General features: G+C 35.1%; 1 protein-coding gene across 1 annotated transcript in view; it reads left to right on the forward strand.

Annotated features, from left to right (window-relative positions):
• Positions 1–550: 550 nt before the first annotated feature.
• Positions 551–19,934, forward strand: part of CC1H1orf185 (chromosome C1 C1orf185 homolog) — a 32,470-nt gene continuing 13,086 nt past the window's right edge. Inside the window, exons 1-2 of the mRNA XM_043578734.1 lie at positions 551–611; positions 9,747–9,852. Coding sequence (XP_043434669.1) covers positions 551–611; positions 9,747–9,852 — 167 coding nt within the window. The remainder of the gene's footprint in view (positions 612–9,746; positions 9,853–19,934) is intronic.

Genomic DNA, 19,934 nt, shown 5'->3' on the forward strand with positions numbered 1-19,934 from the left:
GATATATATTTATTGCCATTTTGTTTTTTGTTTTATGATTGTTTCTATACATTTCCTTTATCTTTTCTTCTCTTGCTATCTTCCATGTTTTGTTGGCTTTCTTTAGTGATATGCTTGGATTCCTTTCTCTCTCTCTCTCTCCCCCTCCTTCTCTCTCTCCCTCTCTCTTTTGCATATCTATTACTAGCTTTTGATTTTGGGTTACCATCTGTATTGTTTTCTGTTTTCTATTTCATTGGTTTTCATTTTAGTTTTTAATATTTTTTCTTCTGTTCACATTAGGCTTAATCAATTCTACTTTAGTTTTTAAGTTTTTTCACACTTTTTTTAATATTACCGTTTTTTGGTGTAAATTTTTCCCTAAGTTCTTTTTTCATGGCATCCCCCAAATCCTGATATGTTGTGTTTTGATTTTATTTGTGTTGAGTGTCCTATAAATGTTAATTAGATCCATGGTAACACATGGCTCCAAAGTTCCCTGGGGATAATCTCCATCCCAGTCAAGCCTAAAAGGAGAAGGAGCATGGAGAAAGGTGCTTGAGAGGTTTTTATGACATCACTTCCATTCAAATTCCATTGGTTAGAACTCCATCATATGGCTTCACCTAATGGTATGGGAAGCTAGGACACATAGTCTAGCTTTTTGCCTGGGAAGAAAAGGAAAATGTATTTGGACAAACAACCAGCAATCTCTTTCTATTTTCTGGAAGAGCTTGTATAAGATAAGAAATACTTGAATCATGGGTATACAGTAGAAATTGTAAAGTTATTGGGGCCTGCTGTTTTCTTTGGGGGAAATTTTGTAACTGCTGATTCGGTTTAATGGATACATGTTCATTTAGGTTTTCTATTACTTCTTGAGTCACTTTTTGTAAGTAACTTTTAGGTATATATAATTTTTATAAATTTAAAAATAATTTGTTGGAAGTATTTTCTTATTTTAATCTCAGCTATACTTATAATTATGTTCTTTCTTCATTTTAAATATTGTTTACGTATGCCTTTTTATTTGGTTATTAATCTAGCTAGAAATTCATCAATCTTATTAATCTTTACCAAAAATCTTAATTTTTATTTCATTAATTTTTGTTCTTTAATTATTTCCTTCCTCTATGTTATTTGGGCTTATTTTGCTGGTCTTTTTCAACTTGTAATTTGAGGAATAAGCTCATTATTTTTCAGCTTTCTTTTCTAATATATGCATTTAGGGCCATACATTTCCCTTGAATTTGGTTCTAGCTTTGTTGCTACAAGTATTTGTACATATCATTATTGGTTATTTGTATTTATTTTCAAACTTCCACTGATTTCTTTTTTAATGCATGAGTTATTTACAGTGTGATTTTAAGTTCCAGAAGTATGGGAGCTTTTCTCAGGGTATATATTAGGTTATTAATTTCAAAATTAATTGCATTATTTTCAGAGAATGTGGTATATGTAATAATGATTCTATAAAACTTGTTGAGTCTTGCTTCATGGCCTGGTGTATGCATGTGAAGCTTGAGATGTCTTCCTGTTTTTTATGTTATTAATTCCTTGAAACATTATCTCATTTACTTCTAATTCTAATCATGTGAGATAGATAGTATGACTCCCATTTTTCAGATAAGAACATTAAAAGCCAATCAGCAAAATGAGTAATTTTTCCATATTCACAGACAGGTCTGGTTAGTTTTCTAACCACTCAGAGCAGACACCAACTAAAAAAGTCAGTATAGTCAGTTTTTTATACTGGTTGCATATGAGCCTTGCTTATATCTTATTATAGATTTTTAAAATTTCAGGGCAAGGATTCATTCTTATTTAAATGACTTTTTATCCCTCACTTGGTGTATGAAACAGTATTCTACATATAAATGGTGTTCAAAAGAGACTGAAAGCTGGCAAAACCCTAAAAGAGTATAATAAACAGGTAATTTGGGAATAACTCAAAAAATAAAACAGGATTTTTAGTTCTGGAATGATTGCAAAAAGTAATCTGAAAACACCCCTGGTACAAATACCTAGTAGTTTTGGGAAAAGATATAGATATAAGTATATATAGGTAACATCTATATCTATCTATATCCCTTAAATACCTCAAGACAGAATCTAAATCTAAATAGATACGTTAAAGGATATATATATATATATATATATGCAGTTAAAGGATATACATATATATACCTATATATGCAGATTTATAGATATATAAAGATATATCCTTTACATCAATATATTTAGATGTATTTAGATATAGATAGATATGTTAAAGGATAGATGGGATAAAGAAGAGAGACCTATAAGGCAATAAAGGTTTAGACACATAAAAGGGAGGAAAACCAAGTGGATTTACTTTACTGATGCCAAGGCAAAAGAGAGAAAATGGCCACTAGTGGCCTTTTGATTTTTTGTGTTAATGGAGTTATTAATGCCTTGGAAATAGATGTGAAGAAGTAGAAATTCTCATTTTAAGAGTTTAGGCTGCAAATGGTAAGGAAAGGATCAATTGTATGGTGGAGGGTCTGCTGGGAGAGAGTTTTATTTATTTTAAGATAGAAGAATCATAACCTTATTTAAGACTTAATGTTCTTGCCTAGCTATCTCTTACTTGTTCTGTAAGATTCAGCTCAGGTGTTATCTCTAGAACAGTTTCTGCACTTGGTCAAACTGCTTCTGTTGTCTTAGCACTGCCAAAACGTCATTATCATAGCACTTGGAATATTTTAATGAACATACCCATTTAAACGTCTTGTCTTCTCCAGATTATAAACTCCATTATCATGTGTTATTTATCTTTGAATCACCAATTCTTGGCAAAGGTTTGGCAATAGAAAGTTCTCAAGTAATGTTTAACTAAACTACGGAGCTTTTTAAAATTTACCCTACCTTTTTATAAATCTACCTGCATCCACATTTTGTACTTATTTCTTCTATTACAATACCTAGATAGTTTTTAATTGCAAATACTCCTTTTCACATGTATGGTCTTCCTACTAAACAACATACTTATTTTATCCATTTTTGTAATGCTAGCATTTAGCACGGTGACTTTCATTCATTCATTGAATATTCAAGCATTTCTGAGTAACCAGTCATTATTCTAAACTCTAAGAATACCATAGTAAGAAAGACTTATCTTCTGGTAGCGGAAGAGAGACAATAGACGATAAACCAGTAAGTAAAGAAAATTATTTCTAATAGTTATTATTAAAGACAAACAAGGTGATGCGATACAGTAACTGCTTAAAGTGAGGATTCCTTACTTTAGACAGGATACTTAAGAGCAGAATCAAGAAAGTAAAAATACTATGTTTGTATATAATGTTTCTTTAAAATATATATTGATTAAAACTTTAAAGTGAGAAAGAGATCTTAACGATCACAGAGTCCAGTCTTTTTGTTTTACGGATGGATTTAGAGAGAAAGTGTGACTTGTTGAAGGTATTAACAAATAGGTAATGTGTCTTTCTCTTGGTAAAGTGGCTTGGAAACTTTTGGATTCTTTATACCTCATTGGGATTTCCCTGAGATGTAAATGACCTGTTTAAATTAGGGAGTAGGATGGTGTACCAATCACACCTATTTTCTTCCCTAATCGAGATTTGGGGTGGGGGGGTGGAGTAAAGAAGAGGGCAGAGATCTGCAAGAGGAGACAGTTAACTATCTCCTCTGACAGTTGGGCTATCATCACAGTGATAACAATAGAGAAGGTTCTACAAGGAGACGTGTAATATCAGGAATTACATAGGTGTCAAGAATTACATAGGAAGCTTCAAATTATTTTTCCTGATGTTTCTAAGATACTCATGGTAGAAAATATACACACACAGGTCTAGAGTGGAAAATTGTAACTATAAGCCCTTACTCCAGGGATAACCAATGTTGATTGTTTTCCTTTTTTTTTTTTTTTTTTTTTACAAAATTGAGACTATATATATGTATGTGTATTATATATATATATGATTATAAATATATAATTAATTATAAGTATACACACACACACCAGGAAAGTGAAAAGAAAAAGGAAAAGGACAAGGGATGACAAGCACCCATGTAATCTACTCAATGCATATTTTTTTGGGTCATATAAGCTTCAGATATTTCATTTTTTAAAGAAATAAAACATTACAGATAAAGTCTATGTTCCATCCACAGTCCCATTCCCCTCATTCCCTCTCCAGAAACAGTAAATATCATGAATTTAATGTATTTTAATACTTCTATTATATTAATGTGCTTTAAAAATAGCATTATTTTATGTTTTCTTTTAATGTGCATACATGGAATCAGTACATAACTGGAATAATTGAATCCAAATTTATGGAAATTGCTTTTTCATTGAACATTATGTTTTTCAGTTCTATTCATGATGATACCTATATATCTATTCAAAGTTATAAGTGTTAGCCTTGATGAATTTTCACTGAACACACCTATATGACCAGCACCCAGCTCAAGAAACAGAATATTATCAGCATTCTTGAACTCCTCAGATAACTGTGTTTGAATTTTATGTTGGTCTTCTTTTGCCCAACATTATTTATGAAATTTATCTACTTTGTTGTGCATAGTTGTAGTTTTTTCTTTCTCACTGTATAGAATATTAGCATCCATACTTAACTGGGGTTTTTTTTCTGACAAAATCGAAAGATATTCCATGTCTCTTCTCCACCTGATCTAGATAATAAAGGACCTTAGCAATTTTTAAATTACTATTGTTCCCTCGCTTAGCGGTTGTGTGCATTTAAGCAAGTCCCTTAACCTTATTGTGCCTCATCTGCTTCCTCATCTATAAAACGAAGAAATAACTATACTTAATTCAGAGTTGTTTGTGAGAATTAAATGAATTTAAATATATAATACATTGAACAATGCCTGGCATGTAGTATTTACTATATGAATATTAGATATTACTATTGTTGTTGTTATTGACAAAAGGATAGACAACATACATCAAGGGGAGAGAATAGAGAGTCTGCAAATTGACACTAATATAGCTATTTGATTTTTGACAATGGTACAAAGACAACTCAGTGAAAAAAGGATAGTCTTTTCAATAAACATATCCAAAGGGGGGGGGGGGAAGAAATTGACATATACTTTATGCAAAAAGTAATTCAAAATGAAGAATAAATTAAATGTAAAACATAAAACTATAACTCCTTTATAGGAAAATATAGGAGAAAATCTTTGTGGCCTCTTAGGCAAAGAGCTCTTAGATAGGACCCATAGTATAAGCCACACAAGCAAAAAGTTAATAAATTAGACATCACCAAAATGTAAAAGTTTTGCTCTGAGAAAGACACTCTTAAAATAATTGAAAAGATAAGCCATAGACTTGGAGAAAATATTTCCAAATCACATATCTGACCAAGGACTTGAAGAATTGTAAAAAATCAGCAAAGATTTGAGTCAATTATTCACTAAGGAAGATATATGGATGACTAATAAATGTGTGCAAAGGTGCTCAACATCATTATTCACTAAGGAAATGCAAATTAAAACCACAGGGAGATACCACTGTACATCTATTAGAATACTTGAAATAAAACTAACACCAAGTGGTGGCAATGAATCAGAGCAAGTAGAACTGTCATATAATGCTGTTGGAGAAGCAAGATGGTACCGACACTTTGGACAGCAGTTTGGCAGTTTTTTATACATTTAAATATATGGATTTATATATTTTTTAAAATGTTATTTTTGAGAAAGAGAGACTGGCAGACAGAGTGTGAGCAGGGTAGGGGCAGAGAGAGGGAGACAGAATCTGAAGCAGCCTCCAGACTCCGAGCTGTCAGCATAGAACCTGACACTGGGCTCAAACTCACAAACTGTGAGATCATGACCTGAGTGGAAGTTGGACACTTAACCGACTGAGCCCCTCAAGGGACCCCAATACATTTAAATATATACATGCTACATGACCCTACTGAAATAAAAACTTATGTTCAAACAAACACTTTTATGCAAATGTATAGTAGCTTTAATCTAACAACCCCAAACTGGAAACAACCAACTGTCTCTCAGCTGGGGAATAAACAAACCTGGTACATCCGTAAAATGGGATGTTACTCAGCAATAAAAAGAAATGAACTATTGGTACATGCAGCAATGTGGGTGAATCTCAGATGCATTATGCTAAGTGAAAAAAAGCCAGACTCAAAAGGCCACATGCTGTATGATTCCATTTATATGAAATTCTGGAAAAGGCAAAAGTATAAGGATAGAGAATGGGGATTGAAAATAAACAATGGTTGCCAGCAATTGGTGCTTGACCACTAAGAGGCAGTATGAGGAAATTTGGGGAGATGATGAAAGTGTCATGTAACTTGGTTATGGTGATGTGATTAAACACTCTTTGTATTTGTCAAAACGTATGGAACTACACACACACACCAATAAATTAAAAAAAATTTTAAAGTAAAATCCTTCTTAGGTTGTTGCTCCAGATACCTCTTCTCTGCTACTCTTCTATTCTTTTTTTTTTTTTTTTGGAACCCATATTACTTTTAAATATACACTCCTAATCTTTTCCAAGTCTCATAATTTCTTTATATTTTTTGTTTCTTTATGTAACTTGGCAAGTTTCTCAGTCTTATCTTTCATTTCATTAATTGTGTTCAAAGAAGACTTTATCACGAAATTTTTTAATTTTTCATTTTCCAAGATTCCTTCTTGGTCTTTTAAAAACTTTTTTAATGTTTATTTATTTCTGAGAGAGAGGGAGCGAGCGCGCTCGAGGGGTTAGGGGCAGAGAGAGAGGGAGACACAGAATCCGAAGCAGGCTCCAGGTTCCATGCTGTCAGCTCAGAGCCCAATGTGAGCTCCAACTCATGAATCGCCAGATCATGACCTAAGCCAAAGTCAGAAGCTTAACCGACTGAGCCACCCAGGCACCCCCTTCTTAGGTCTTTTATTGGTGGTTCAGGACTCCATTCCCACAGAGATTTTGTTACTATAGGGTCATTCACAGTACCAAAGGATGGTTTGATCTAGGTCTTGTCTCAATGATTTTCTCTGTTTCTTCTAGCTAATTCTTGCTTCCAGATCTCAGTGCTTCACATGCTTGTGGTTTTAGCCTCTACTTATGTCTCTGTGTTGCTTTCCTTTCTTTCTTTTTTTTTTGTCTATAGAAATTTTTATCTTTTTTTTTCAAAGTTTTATTTCTTTAAGTAATTGCTACACCCCTCATAGGGCTCAAATTCATGACCCTGAAATAAAGAGTTGCATGCTCTTCCAACTGAGCCAGCCAGGCACCTCTAGAAATCTTTATCTTATATTTGAGTACAACTATTTCTTTTTCAATTTTTAAAAAATATGCATTTTATCTGTCTTGCTTTTATCATTGAATGCTATCTGATATTTCCTCATACCACTGTGCCAATGATTCTCAATTGGGGGCAGTTTTGCCCCCAGAATACATTTGCCTGGGGACATCTTTAGTACAATGCACAGGACAATCCTTATAACACATTATCTGGTCCAAAAGATAATTAGTATTGAAGTTGAGAAACCCTGCACTAAATAATTAAAGAACATGATATTTTTTATACGTAGCATCGTCATAACATATTTAAGTGACTTCCTAATGTGCACTTAAAAGGGGTTTTTTTTTTGTATTATAAGTATCACTTTTTGGTATAACTTTTTGGTACCATTAATTCCCAAATTTAGACATTTTTTGAACCCAAAGAAAACTAAGACTTGAGAGGCACCATCTTGGAAACTGGAAATTACTTAGGAAATAACAAAAGTATGGGAACAACAAAGTCTTTATCATGTCATATTTTTAGTGGAATTTATGATGTGTTCTCATATAAAGATCTTCATAAGTTTTATTTTACTTTTTAAAATTTTTATTTAAATTCCAGTTATTTAACATACAGTGTAATATTAGTTTCAGGCATATAATTTAGTGATTCAAAACTTTCATCCAACACCCAGTGCTCATCACAAGCGCACTCCTTAATCCCCATCACCTATTTAACCCATCACCCTACTCACCTCTCTTCTGGTAACCATCAGTTTGTATTCTATAGTTTTACATTTTTAAAGCCTTTTTTCCTAGGTAACATGCAGTCAACCTTTGAGCAACATGGGTTGAACTGTGCAGATCCACTTATAAGTTGATGATTTTTGATATAGTATAGGACTATCAGTGTATTTTCTCCTCATGATTTTCTTATTATTTTCTTTTCTCTAGCTTATTTATTGTAAGACTACAGTATGTAATACATACAACATACAAAATATGTGTTAATTGACTATACATTGGTAAGGCTTCCTGTCAATAGTAAGCTATTGTTTATATATTTATATATGTAAGTAGTTAAGTTTTGAGGGAGTCAAAAGTTATATATGGATTTGTGACTATGCAGAAGTTGGTGCCCCTGACCCTCATGTAGTTCAAGGGTCAACTTTACTTTTAAATTATTTTAAGGCCCTTCGTGTTGTATACAGCTTTCTGTGAAAGTTTCCCACGACTTGCTTTATTTTTAGGTATCAGATACCAGAATCTTAATAAATACTTGACCAACTTGACTATAATTACATCATGTATTCTTTAGTTTTAATTCTTTTCAATATATACCAGTATCAAGATGATTGGTAGTAGGGATAATAGGAAAAAAAACAAAATAAAAACAAAAACAGAGGATTGGCTTTAATCTGCTGCCTAATCTCAGTTCAGGTCCTTCTCTTACGTGGACCTCAATTTTATCATCTGTAAAATGAAAGAGTTATACCATATAATTCCAATAGGCTTTTCCAATTATAAACTTGCAAGTTTGTCTCCTGACCTCCTGATTAATGTCTTAACACTACACTGTGTACTATCTTTTGAAATACTATGTCATTTAATTTTACGTGGAGAATGAAGATATAGGCATGAAATAATCTTTTATAATTTATTTGTACAGGTTTTTTAAACCCCTTACCCTATTTGTTATTTTATTATTATTATTTTATATTGTTTTGTATATATTGATTTACATTGCTATTATTTTATATTGCTTTTATTTAACTTTTGGGCACCATCTTTTATTGTTCCTAGGATAAAATGGAGATAAGACAAAGATTTCTAAAATAATTTGAAGTTTCTCACATTTGTTCTTTATTACCCCCATCTACTTTCTTGTAGTGATTGATAATACAAATTTTATTTTATCTTTTTATTTGAGAGAGAGTGTGTGTGTGTGAGCAGGGGGGAGGGGCAGAGGGAGAGAGAGAAAGAATCTCAAGCAGTCTCCATGCTCAGAATGGAGCCTGACACAGGGCTTAATCCCACAACCTTGGGATCATGACCTGAGCCAAATCCAAGAGTTGGGTGCTCAACCTACTGAGCCACCCAGGTGCCCCAGATAATACAAATTTTAAAATGAAAAGCGTCTTATTTAGAGGACTGCAAAGAATGATACTGAAAAGATAAGAAAAGATTCACAACTGGACTGGGAAAGGGGAAAGCTAGATAAGAAAAAAAGAGGTGATGACTGTACAAAAACAAACAAAATTTAGGTATCAAATCCAAGCAGAGTCAAAGACATGTGCCCTGACCCTAATCATCATGAGGCCCTGTGTAAATCTCAAATTCAAAGTCTTGAAATTTGTTAGAATTGCACAGGACCCTAAAATTCAAGTCTCCCAACTTCCTGGTTAATGTCTTAATACTACACTATGTAATATCTTTTGAAATACTTTGTTACATAATTTTACCTGGAGAATGAAGATATATGTATGAAATAATCTTTTATCATTTATTTGTATAGGTTTTTTAAACCCCTTAACCTATTTTCTGGCTGCTGGTGCTGTTACTTTGGGAATTGGTTTCTTTGCTTTGGCATCAGCTTTGTGGTTCCTGATTTGCAAACGAAGGTAAGGTTTATTAAATATTTAACTTCTTTCCCCTTAAAAATCCAATGAAAGACTTTTCCAAATGGTATTAAATAACTATAATAGTATAGATTCTATAATTTGAGGTTTGGTTACAGACCCTTTGATTGGGGAGGAAAATCTTTACATGTTTAAAATAGCCTGGAAAGAGAAGTCCTACTAGAATAATAGTATAAGTACTATCATAGCAGTCTTCATGCATTAAAATTTTAAGGAATAATGAGATATATTTTATTCTTTGGAAGACATGGGTTCAAATTATAAGGCTTGACACTAAAAAATTTTTTGATTTCTAATTTAGAAACATTTAACATTTCTAATGTTAAAAACATTACCAACATGGAAAAACTCTCTTTCTTTAGGAGATATTTAAGATAAGAGCTGACAGAATGCCCTGGTATAGTCTAAATATAGTCTTTTTCCAGAGACAGAAAACCCTAAAATTTGGTGGTTTTGAATATTTAGTTCAGTATTTGCTTTGTTTGATGCTTAAAAATGTAAATTTTAACATGTTCTTGCACATACTCTTCCAATATTCCCTATTTCAGAAAATTAATGCATATTATCTGTTCACTTGCACAGGTCAGAAAACTAGAAAATCTTCACTTATTCATTCTTTTAACAAATATTTATTGGGTGCCTGCCATTGTTCTAGGGACTGAGGATACAACTGTGAACAAGTCAGACAGGATTCCTGTTTCATAGACTAGCAGTGCCATTGGGAGGAGACAGATAATGAAAAATAAAGCGGTCAAGGAATGTCTCTTCAAGTGAGTGGTATTTAATCTGAGATCTGAGTCAAAAGAAAGAGCCAGACATTTGAAGACTTTGTCAGAGAGCTTTCTAAGCTGAAGGGATAGCAAGTACACAAACCCCAAATGGTAATGTTCTTGGTATTGTTCACTAAAGGGAAAGAAGGCTAGTGTGAATAGACTATACTGAGTGAGGGAAATAATGATGAGATTGAAGATGTAGATAAGGGCCAGATCAAATAGATGTAGATAAGGGCCAGATCAAATAGGCTAGAAATGGAGTTTGATTTTATTTATTGTGCCATCATAAGGTTTTAAGCAAGGGAATAATATTATCAGCATAATAATGGCTAACACTGAGTGCTTACTACATACTAGGCACTGTTCTAAGTGCTTTGTATGTGATCTCATTTAGACTTCATAACCACCCCATGAGGTAGCAGTAATATCATCCCCCTTTTAAGGACACTATAATGTCACCTATAGATGATTTACATTTTTGTAACACTCTTTAAAATTTTAGATATAATTTACATAAAATAAAGTACATAGATTTTAAATGTATGATGATGAATTTCAGCAAATATATTCCCATGTATTCACAGCCTCAGTCAAAATATACAAATTTCCATCACCCTGTAAATTTCCCTCATGCTCCTTTCCAGGCATCACTCCCCACATCCCACCCAAAAGCAATCATTATCCTGATTTTTATTACCATAGATTAATTTTGTCTAGTTTTGAATTTCATTCAAATAGAATCATAGAATCATATGGACTTTTTTATGTCTACTTTTTTTTCATTTAACATATTTTTGAGATTCATGCATGTTGTTGTATTTATGTGTATTCCATTCTTTTTACTAATGAGTAGTATTTCAGTGTATAAATATACCTCAGTTTACTTATTCTGTTAATGGACATTTGGGTCATTTCCAGTTTTTAGTTATTAGGAATAAGGCTGCTATGAACATTCTTGTGTAAATATTTTTGTACATGTGTTTTCACTTCTCTTGGGTAAATACCTAAGAGTGGAATTGCTGGATTATATAGTTAACTTTATAGCAAATTGCTAAAGAGTTTTCCACAGTGGGTACTTACTCCAACCAGCAATGTATGAGAGTTCTGATTCATATTTTTAAAAGATTTTTCTTACTTCTCTGTGAAGCCTAAATTTTAATTGAGCAAGAGTGAAAGCAGAGAGCTTTAGGAGGCTATTTCATAGTTCAGGTCAGAGATGATAGTGTCTTGGACTAATATGGAAGTAAAGGATATGGAAAGAAGGGGTTGGATTGGGGATGTGTTTTGCAGGTAAAGTTAGCAGGGCTTGCTGATAGGTTGGATGAGGTAAGGAAAGATAAGTGAAATGACAGAATTAATGCTAACATCTACGTTTTTACCATGAGGAACTGAGTAGTTGATCATGTCATTTACTGAAATGAAAAGATGATTAGAAAGAGGAGCAGGCTGAGGGAATAGTGATAAACTAGGAATTACATCTTGGATATAAGTTTGAAAGTCTATTGGACATCCATTAGAAATGTCAAATCCTCAGATATACATGTAGGAACTTCAGGAGAGAAGTCAAGCCTGAATATATAGGGTATCAATTAATAGAGGGTGTCTAAGTTTATAGAACTGGGTGAGACTAACCAGGGAGTGATTGCTGGAAGGGAAGAGAAGAACTTCGGACTGTGCCCTTCAGCCCACCAACATTTAGAAATCTAGCAAAACAATGGGGCGCCTGAGTGGCGCAGTCGGTTAAGTGTCCGACTTCAGCCAGGTCACGATCTCGCGGTCCGGGAGTTCGAGCCCCGCGTCAGGCTCTGGGCTGATGGCTCAGAGCCTGGAGGCGTTTCCGATTCTGTGTCTCCCTCTCTCTCTGCCCCTCCCCCATTCATGCTCTGTCTCTCTCTGTCCCAAAAATAAATAAACATTGAAAAAAATTTTTTTAAAAGAAATCTAGCAAAACAATAGAAGAATCAATATTTAACTGGAAAAACAGAAAGGTACACTGTCAAGGAAGTCAAAATTAGAAAATTTTTCAAGGGTGCTGGGAAGATGGCAGAGTAGGAAGATCCTAAGCATACCCCCATCCCATATTTACAGCTAGATATCAGTCATATCTAAGTCAATAAACCAGAAAGAGATCCAAAGGCTGGCAGAACAACCTCCCCAACTAAATGTGGAGAAGCTGTATCAGAGAAACTAGGAAATGCAGAAACTGTGGTCAAGAGCTGCCCACAGGAGGGAGAGAGCTGTGGTCATGGAGAGGGGAAAATACCAGGAAGCCCACACAGGGAAAGCAAATCCCCATAAGTCTGGCTTTGAAAACCAACAGGGCTGAATTCTGTGAGATTGTATAACCAGCACAACTTGGAGCCTGGAGTTTTCAACGTCAGAGGGCAAGTGATAGCTGGGTGTCTGCCCTCAAAGCAACAACAGCCTGAGGAGAGGCAACATAGAAGCAACAGCTTGAAGAATGGGAGGGAGATCTGTTTCTACTGATTTCAGAGCTTATTGGGGGATTTCTCTGGGAACAAAGGAGTTGGCAGGTGCCATTTTCCTCCCCTTCCCCCAAACATAAACACAGAGCCATCTGGGAGGGGTGGCGCTGCACAAGCACTTGCTACCTAACCTGCTAGTACTGTGCCCTGCCCAAGTTCTTCTGAGGACTCACCAACTCCAAGCTTGCTGTCTCAGCTCTGGACCCAGTGCAGCTTTTGTTAATGCTATGCACACTGCATCCACCCACTGCCTGTACATGCTGTGCTCCTGCAGCCACCACACGTTGGAGGGTCCAACTTAGGACCAGTAGCTCAGTGCAAATTTTGCTAACATCACATGTGCCCCACCCAGCTGCCAAGCACCTCCCACCCCTGCTTTGGCTGCCACCACTACACCCTCCCACTAGGCTGTGGGAGGTTCAGCCTAGGACTAAGGGTTGGGTACAAATTTTGCTAACACCACCGCCCTGCCCTGCATCCTTCTGCTGTCACACCCCCAGAGCTGGCCTACCTGGACCTCACTAACATTGCAGAGAGCAAGCACAGCCCACAATAGGCAAAAAGTCAGGGCAGACATCTGGACTGAAATGAAAAGTGACTCAGACACAATAGCAGGATGCAGGCAACACACATAGGAGACTCCTCTGAAGAGTCAGGTTCTGGTGAACAGGGAATACTGCACTGTGGGACACTACAGGACCTCTTCTTCATAAAGCCACTACTTTCAAGAGCAGAAGACACAGCTGACTCCTAACACATAAGAAACAGACACAGAAGGTTAGACAAAATGAGGAGACAGAGAAATATGTCTCAAATGAAAAAACAAAACAAAATCACAGCAGGAAGTTTAAGTGAAAGAGAAATAAATCATATGCCTGATACAAAATTTAAAGTAATGAACTTAAGATAGTCACTGGACTTCAGAAAATGGTGAAGACACCAGTGAAAACCTTGAAAAAAGAATAAAAAATAATATATCAGAGATGAAGAACAGAATAAATGAAATTAAAAATACAATAGATGGAATAAATAGTAGGCTACAGGAAGCAGAGGAACATATCAGTGATGTGGAGGATAGAATAAAGGAAAGTAATCAAGCTGAACAGGTGAGAGACAAATACTGCATGATGAGAATAGACATTGCCTCCCAGCCTTTGGGCTAAGACAAAGTGAAGAACAGACTTATATAACTCAGTGGCTCCATCAAGCATAATTACATTCATATTAGAAGGATCCCAGAAGAAGAAAGAGAAAGGGGGGGGGACAAAAAATGTATTTGAAGAAATAATATCTGAAAACTTCCTAAATCTGGGGAGGGAAACAGAGATCCAAATACAGGAGGCACAGAGATCCCCTAACAAATTCAACCCAAGAAGGTCCACACCAAGACACATAGTAATTAAAATGTCAAAAACAAAAGTGATAAAGAATGTTAAAGTTGCAAGAGAAAAGAAGATAGCTACTTACAAAGGAAACCCCATTAAGCTATAAGCTGATTTTTCAGCAGAAACTTTGCAGGCCAGAAGGGATTGACATGATATATTCAAAGTGCTCAAAGGGAAAAATTTGCAGCCAAGAATACTCTATCCAGCATGGCTATCACTCAGAATAGAAGGAGAGATAGTTTGCCAGACAAACAAAAATCAAAAGAACTCATGATCACTATACCAGCCCTACAAGAAATGTTAAAAGAATGGAAAAGTGAAAAGCATAAGTAAGAATAAGAAACACAGGAATCACAAAATAAAAGGGTGTAAAAATGATACCAAATATTTGAAGCATGGAGGGGAGAGGAGTAAAGAATGAGTTAAAAAATAAGTGAAAATCAGCTAAATATGGACTGCTATATGCAAAAGATGTTATATATAAATCTAATGGTAACCAAAACTCAAAAAACAGTAATAGAAACACAATAAATGAAGAGTAAGGAACCTAAGTATATCACTAAAAAAAGCCCAGCAAACCATGAAGGAGAGAAAAAAAGAAAGGATCAGATAAAAACTACAAAACAACCACAAAACAAGTAACAAAATGGCAATAAATACGTATCTATCAGTGATTACTTTGAATATAAAACTTCCAATCAAAATACATATGGTGAAAGAATGGATAAAAAAACAAGACCCATCTATAGGCTGCCTACCAAGACTCATTTCAGACTGAAAGACACCTGAAGATTGAAAGTGAGGGGATGGAGAAACAGTCATCATGCAAATGGATGTCAAAAGAAAGGCAGAGTAGCAATACTTATATCAGACAAAATGACTTTAAAACAAAGTCTGTAACAAGAAACAAAGAAAGACACTATATACTAAGAGAGGGAAAATCCAACAAGAAGGTAGAACAATTGTAAATATTTACGCACCCAACATGGAAACATCCAAATACATAAAACAGTTAATAACAAACATAAAGGAAATGATCAATAGTAATATAATAATATTAGGAGACTTTGACACATGACTTTCATCAATGGACAGATCATCCAAACAGAAAATCAATAAGGAAACTGACAGAATGATACACTGGACCAGTTGGATTTAACAGGTATATTCAGAACATTCCATCCTAAAACAGCAGAATACACATTCTTTTTAAGTGCACATGGAACATTCTCTAGAATAGATCACATATTAAGACATAAAACAAGCCTCAACAAATTCAAAAAGATTGAAGTCACACCATGCATCTTTTCTGACCACAACACTATGAAATTAGAAATAAACCACAAAGAAAAAAAGTCTGGAAAGACCACAAATACATGGAGATTAAATAACATGCTACTAAACAATGAATGGGTCAACAAATCAAAGAAATAAAAAGTACACAGAAACAAATGAAAATGAAAACACAGAATTCCTAGATCTTTGGGATGCAGCAAAAGTGATTGTAAGAGGGAAGTTTAGAGCAATATAGGACTACATTATGAGGCAAGAAAAATCCCAAATAAACAACCTAACCCACACGTAAAAGGCTAGAAAAAGAACAACAAACAAAACTAAAACCAATAGGAGGAAGGAAATAATAATAAAGATTAGAACAAAGGTAAATGATATAGAAACTAAAAAACAAACAAGAAAACAAAACAGAACAATAGAACAGATCAATGAAACGAGGAGCTGGTTCTTTGAAAAGTTCAATAAAATTGATGAACCCTTAGTGAGACTTATCTAAAAAATAAATAAATAAAAGAAAGAAAGGACTCAAAATCACCAATGAAAGAGGAGAAATAATAACCAACACCCCAGAAACACAAATAATTTTAAGAGAGTATTGGAGCTCCTGGGTGGCTCAGTTGGTTAAGTGTCTTACTTTGGCTCAGGTCATGATCTTGCAGTTTGTGGGTTTGAGCTCTGCGTTGGGCTCTGTGCTGACAGCTCAGAGCCTGAAACCTACTTTGGATTCTGTGTGTCCCTCTCTCTCTACCCCTCCCCCGCTCACGCTCTGTCTCTCTCTCTCTCTCTCTCTCTCAAAAATAAAATATACATTTAAAAATTTTAAAAATTCTGAGAATATTATGAAAAACCATATGCCAACAAATTAGACAACCTAGAAGAAATGGATAAATTCCTAGAAACATAACCCACCAAAACGGAAGCACAAAGAAACAGAAAATTTGAACAGACCTATTACCAGTAAGGTGATTGAATCAGTAATCAAAAAACTCCCAAAAACAATAGTCCAGGACCAGACTAGTTCACAGGTGAATTCTATCAAACAGTGAAAGAAGAGTTAATAACCTGTTCTACTCAAACTATTCTAAAACATAGAAGGACAACTTCCACATTCATTCTATGAAGCCAGCATTATCCTAATACCAAAACCAAATAAAGACACCACCAAAAAAAAAAAAAAAAAAAAAAAGGAGAACTACAGGCCAATCTCCCTAATGAACATAAATGTAAAAATCCTCAACAAACAGAATCCAACAATACATTAAAACAGTCATTCACACCACAACCAAGTGGGATTTATTCCTGGGATGCAAATGTTGTTCAATATTTGCAAAATAATCAACACGATACATCCCATCAACAAAAGAAAGGATAAAAACTGTGTGATCTCTCAATAGACACAGAAAAAGCACTTGACAAACAACATGATAAAAACCCTCAAAAAAAATATGTTTAGAGGGAAGATACCTCAACCTAATAAAGACCATATATGAAAAATACACAGCTAACATCATCCTCAATGGGGGAAAACAGAGCTTTCCTTCTAAGATCAGGAACAAGATAAGGATTCCATTCTCATCTCTTTTATTCAACATGGTATTGGAAGTCCTCACCTTGGTAATTAGACAACGAAAAGAAATAAAAGGCATCCGGATTGGTAAGAAAAAAGTAAAACTGTAAGTATTTTCAGATGACACGATACTATATATAGAAAACCCTAAAGACTTTGCAAAAAACAACTACAAAAACTGATAAATGAATTTAGTAAAGTCACAGGATACAAAATCAATGTACAGAAATCTGTTGCATTTTTTAAATGTTTATTTTTGGGAGACAGAACGCGCAAGTGGGGGAGAGGCTGAGAGACAGGGGGACAGAGGATCTGAAGTGAGCTCTGCACTGACAGCAGAGAGCCCAATGCGGGGTTGAACTCATGAACTATGAGATCATGACCTGAGCCGAAGTTGGATGCTTAACCAATCGAGCCATCCAGGCGCCCCTGTTGCATTTTTATACACTAGGAATGAAGCAGCAGAAAGTCAAATTAAGAAAACAATCCCGTTTATCATTACATCAAAAATCATAAGATACCTAGGGGTGCCTGGGTGGCTCAGTTAAGTGTCCAACTTTGGCACAGGTCATGATCTCACATTTCGTGAGTTTGAGCCCGCATCAGGCTCTGTGCTAACAGCTCGGAGCCTCGAGCCTACTTTGGATTGTGTCTCCCTCTTCTCTCCCCACTCGCACTCTGTCCCTCTCTCAAAAATAAATAAACATTAAAAAAAGATACCTAGGAATAAACTTAACCAAGGAAGTGAAACACTTGTACTCTGAAAACTATAAATCATTGATGGAATTAAAGATTAAATTAAAGATGACAAAGGGGCACTTGGGTGGCTCAGTAAGTTAAGTGTCTAACTCCAGCTCAGGTCATGATCTCATGGTTCCTGAGTTTGAGCCCTGCATCAGGTCAGGCTCTGTGCTGACAGCATGGAGCCTAGAGCCTACTTTGGATTCTGTGTCTCCCTCTCTTCCTGTCCCTCCCCCGCTAGCACTCTGTCTATCTCTTAAAAATAAAGAAACATTTAGAAAAATAAAAAAAAAATTAAAGATGACACAAAAATGGAAAGACATTCCATGCTCACCAATTGGAAGAACAATTATTGTTAAAATGCCAATACTACCCAAAGCAATCTACAGACTTAATTCAATTCCTATCAAAATACCAACAACATTTTTCACAGAACTAGAACAAAAAATCATAAAATTTATATGGAACCATGAAAGACCCTGAATAGCCAAAGCAATTTTGAAAAAGAAAAGCAAAGCTGGAGGTATCACAATTCTAGAATTCAACTTATATTACCAAAATGCAGTAATCAAAATGGTATGGTATTAGCACAAAAATAGACACATAGATTAATGGAACAGAATAGAAAACACAGAAATAAACCTACAATTTTGTGGTCAATTAATCTCCGACAAAGCAGTAAAGAATATCCAATGGGAACAAGACAGTCTGTTCAATAAATTGTGTTGGGGGGGCGCCTGGGTGGCTCAGTTGGTTGAGCGGCCGACTTCGCTCAGGCCATGATCTCACGGTCCGTGAGTTTGAGCCCCGCGTCGGGCTCTGTGCTGACAGCTCAGAGCCTGGAGCCTGTTTCGGATTCTGTCTCCCTCTCTTTGACCCTCCCCCGTTCATACTCTGTCTCTCTCTGTCTCAAAAATAAATAAACGTTAAAAAAAATCATTAAAAAAAAATAAATTGTGTTGGGAAAACTGGACAGCCACATGAAAAAGAATGAAACTAGACCACTTTGTGATACCATACACCAAAATAAATTCAAAATGGATTAAAGACATAAATGTGAGACTTTAAACCATAAAAATCCTAGGAGAGAGGACAAACAGTAATTTCTCTGACATTGGCCATAGCAACATTTTTCTAGATATGTCTCCTGAGGCAAGGAAAATAAAAGAAAAAATAAGCTATTGGGACTACCTCAAAATGAAAAGCTTCTGCACAGCAAAGGAAATAATCAACAAAACTAAATGGCAACCTACCAGATGGGAGATGATATTGCAAATGACATATCTGATGAAGGGTTGGTATCCAAAATATATAAAGAATTTATACAACTAGCCACCCCAAAACCAAATAATCCAATTAAAAATGGGCAGAAGACACGAACAGACATTTCTCCAAAGAAGACATCCGGATGGCCAAGAGACACATGAAAGGATCCTCAACACCACTCATCATCAAGGAAATACAAATCAAAACCACAATGAGGTATCATTTCACACCTGTCAGAATGGCTAAAATAAAAAACACAAGAAACAAAAGGTGTTGACAAGGATGTGAAGAAAAAGGAACCCTCTTGCACTGTTGGTGGGAATGGAAACTGGTACAACCACTGTGGAAAACAGTATGGCAGTTCCTCAAAAAGTTAAAAATAGAACTACTCTATGATCCAGTAATTGCACTACTGGGTATTTACTCCCAAAAGACAAAAACACTAGTTCAGAGGGATATATCACCCCTATGTTTATTGCAGTATTTTTTACAGTAGCCAAATTATGGAAGCAGCCCACCTATCCATCAATCAATGAATGGATAAAGAAGATGT

Source organism: Prionailurus bengalensis, chromosome C1 (genome assembly GCF_016509475.1).
Source record: "Prionailurus bengalensis isolate Pbe53 chromosome C1, Fcat_Pben_1.1_paternal_pri, whole genome shotgun sequence".
In the NCBI taxonomy this organism is placed as follows: domain Eukaryota; kingdom Metazoa; phylum Chordata; class Mammalia; order Carnivora; family Felidae; genus Prionailurus; species Prionailurus bengalensis.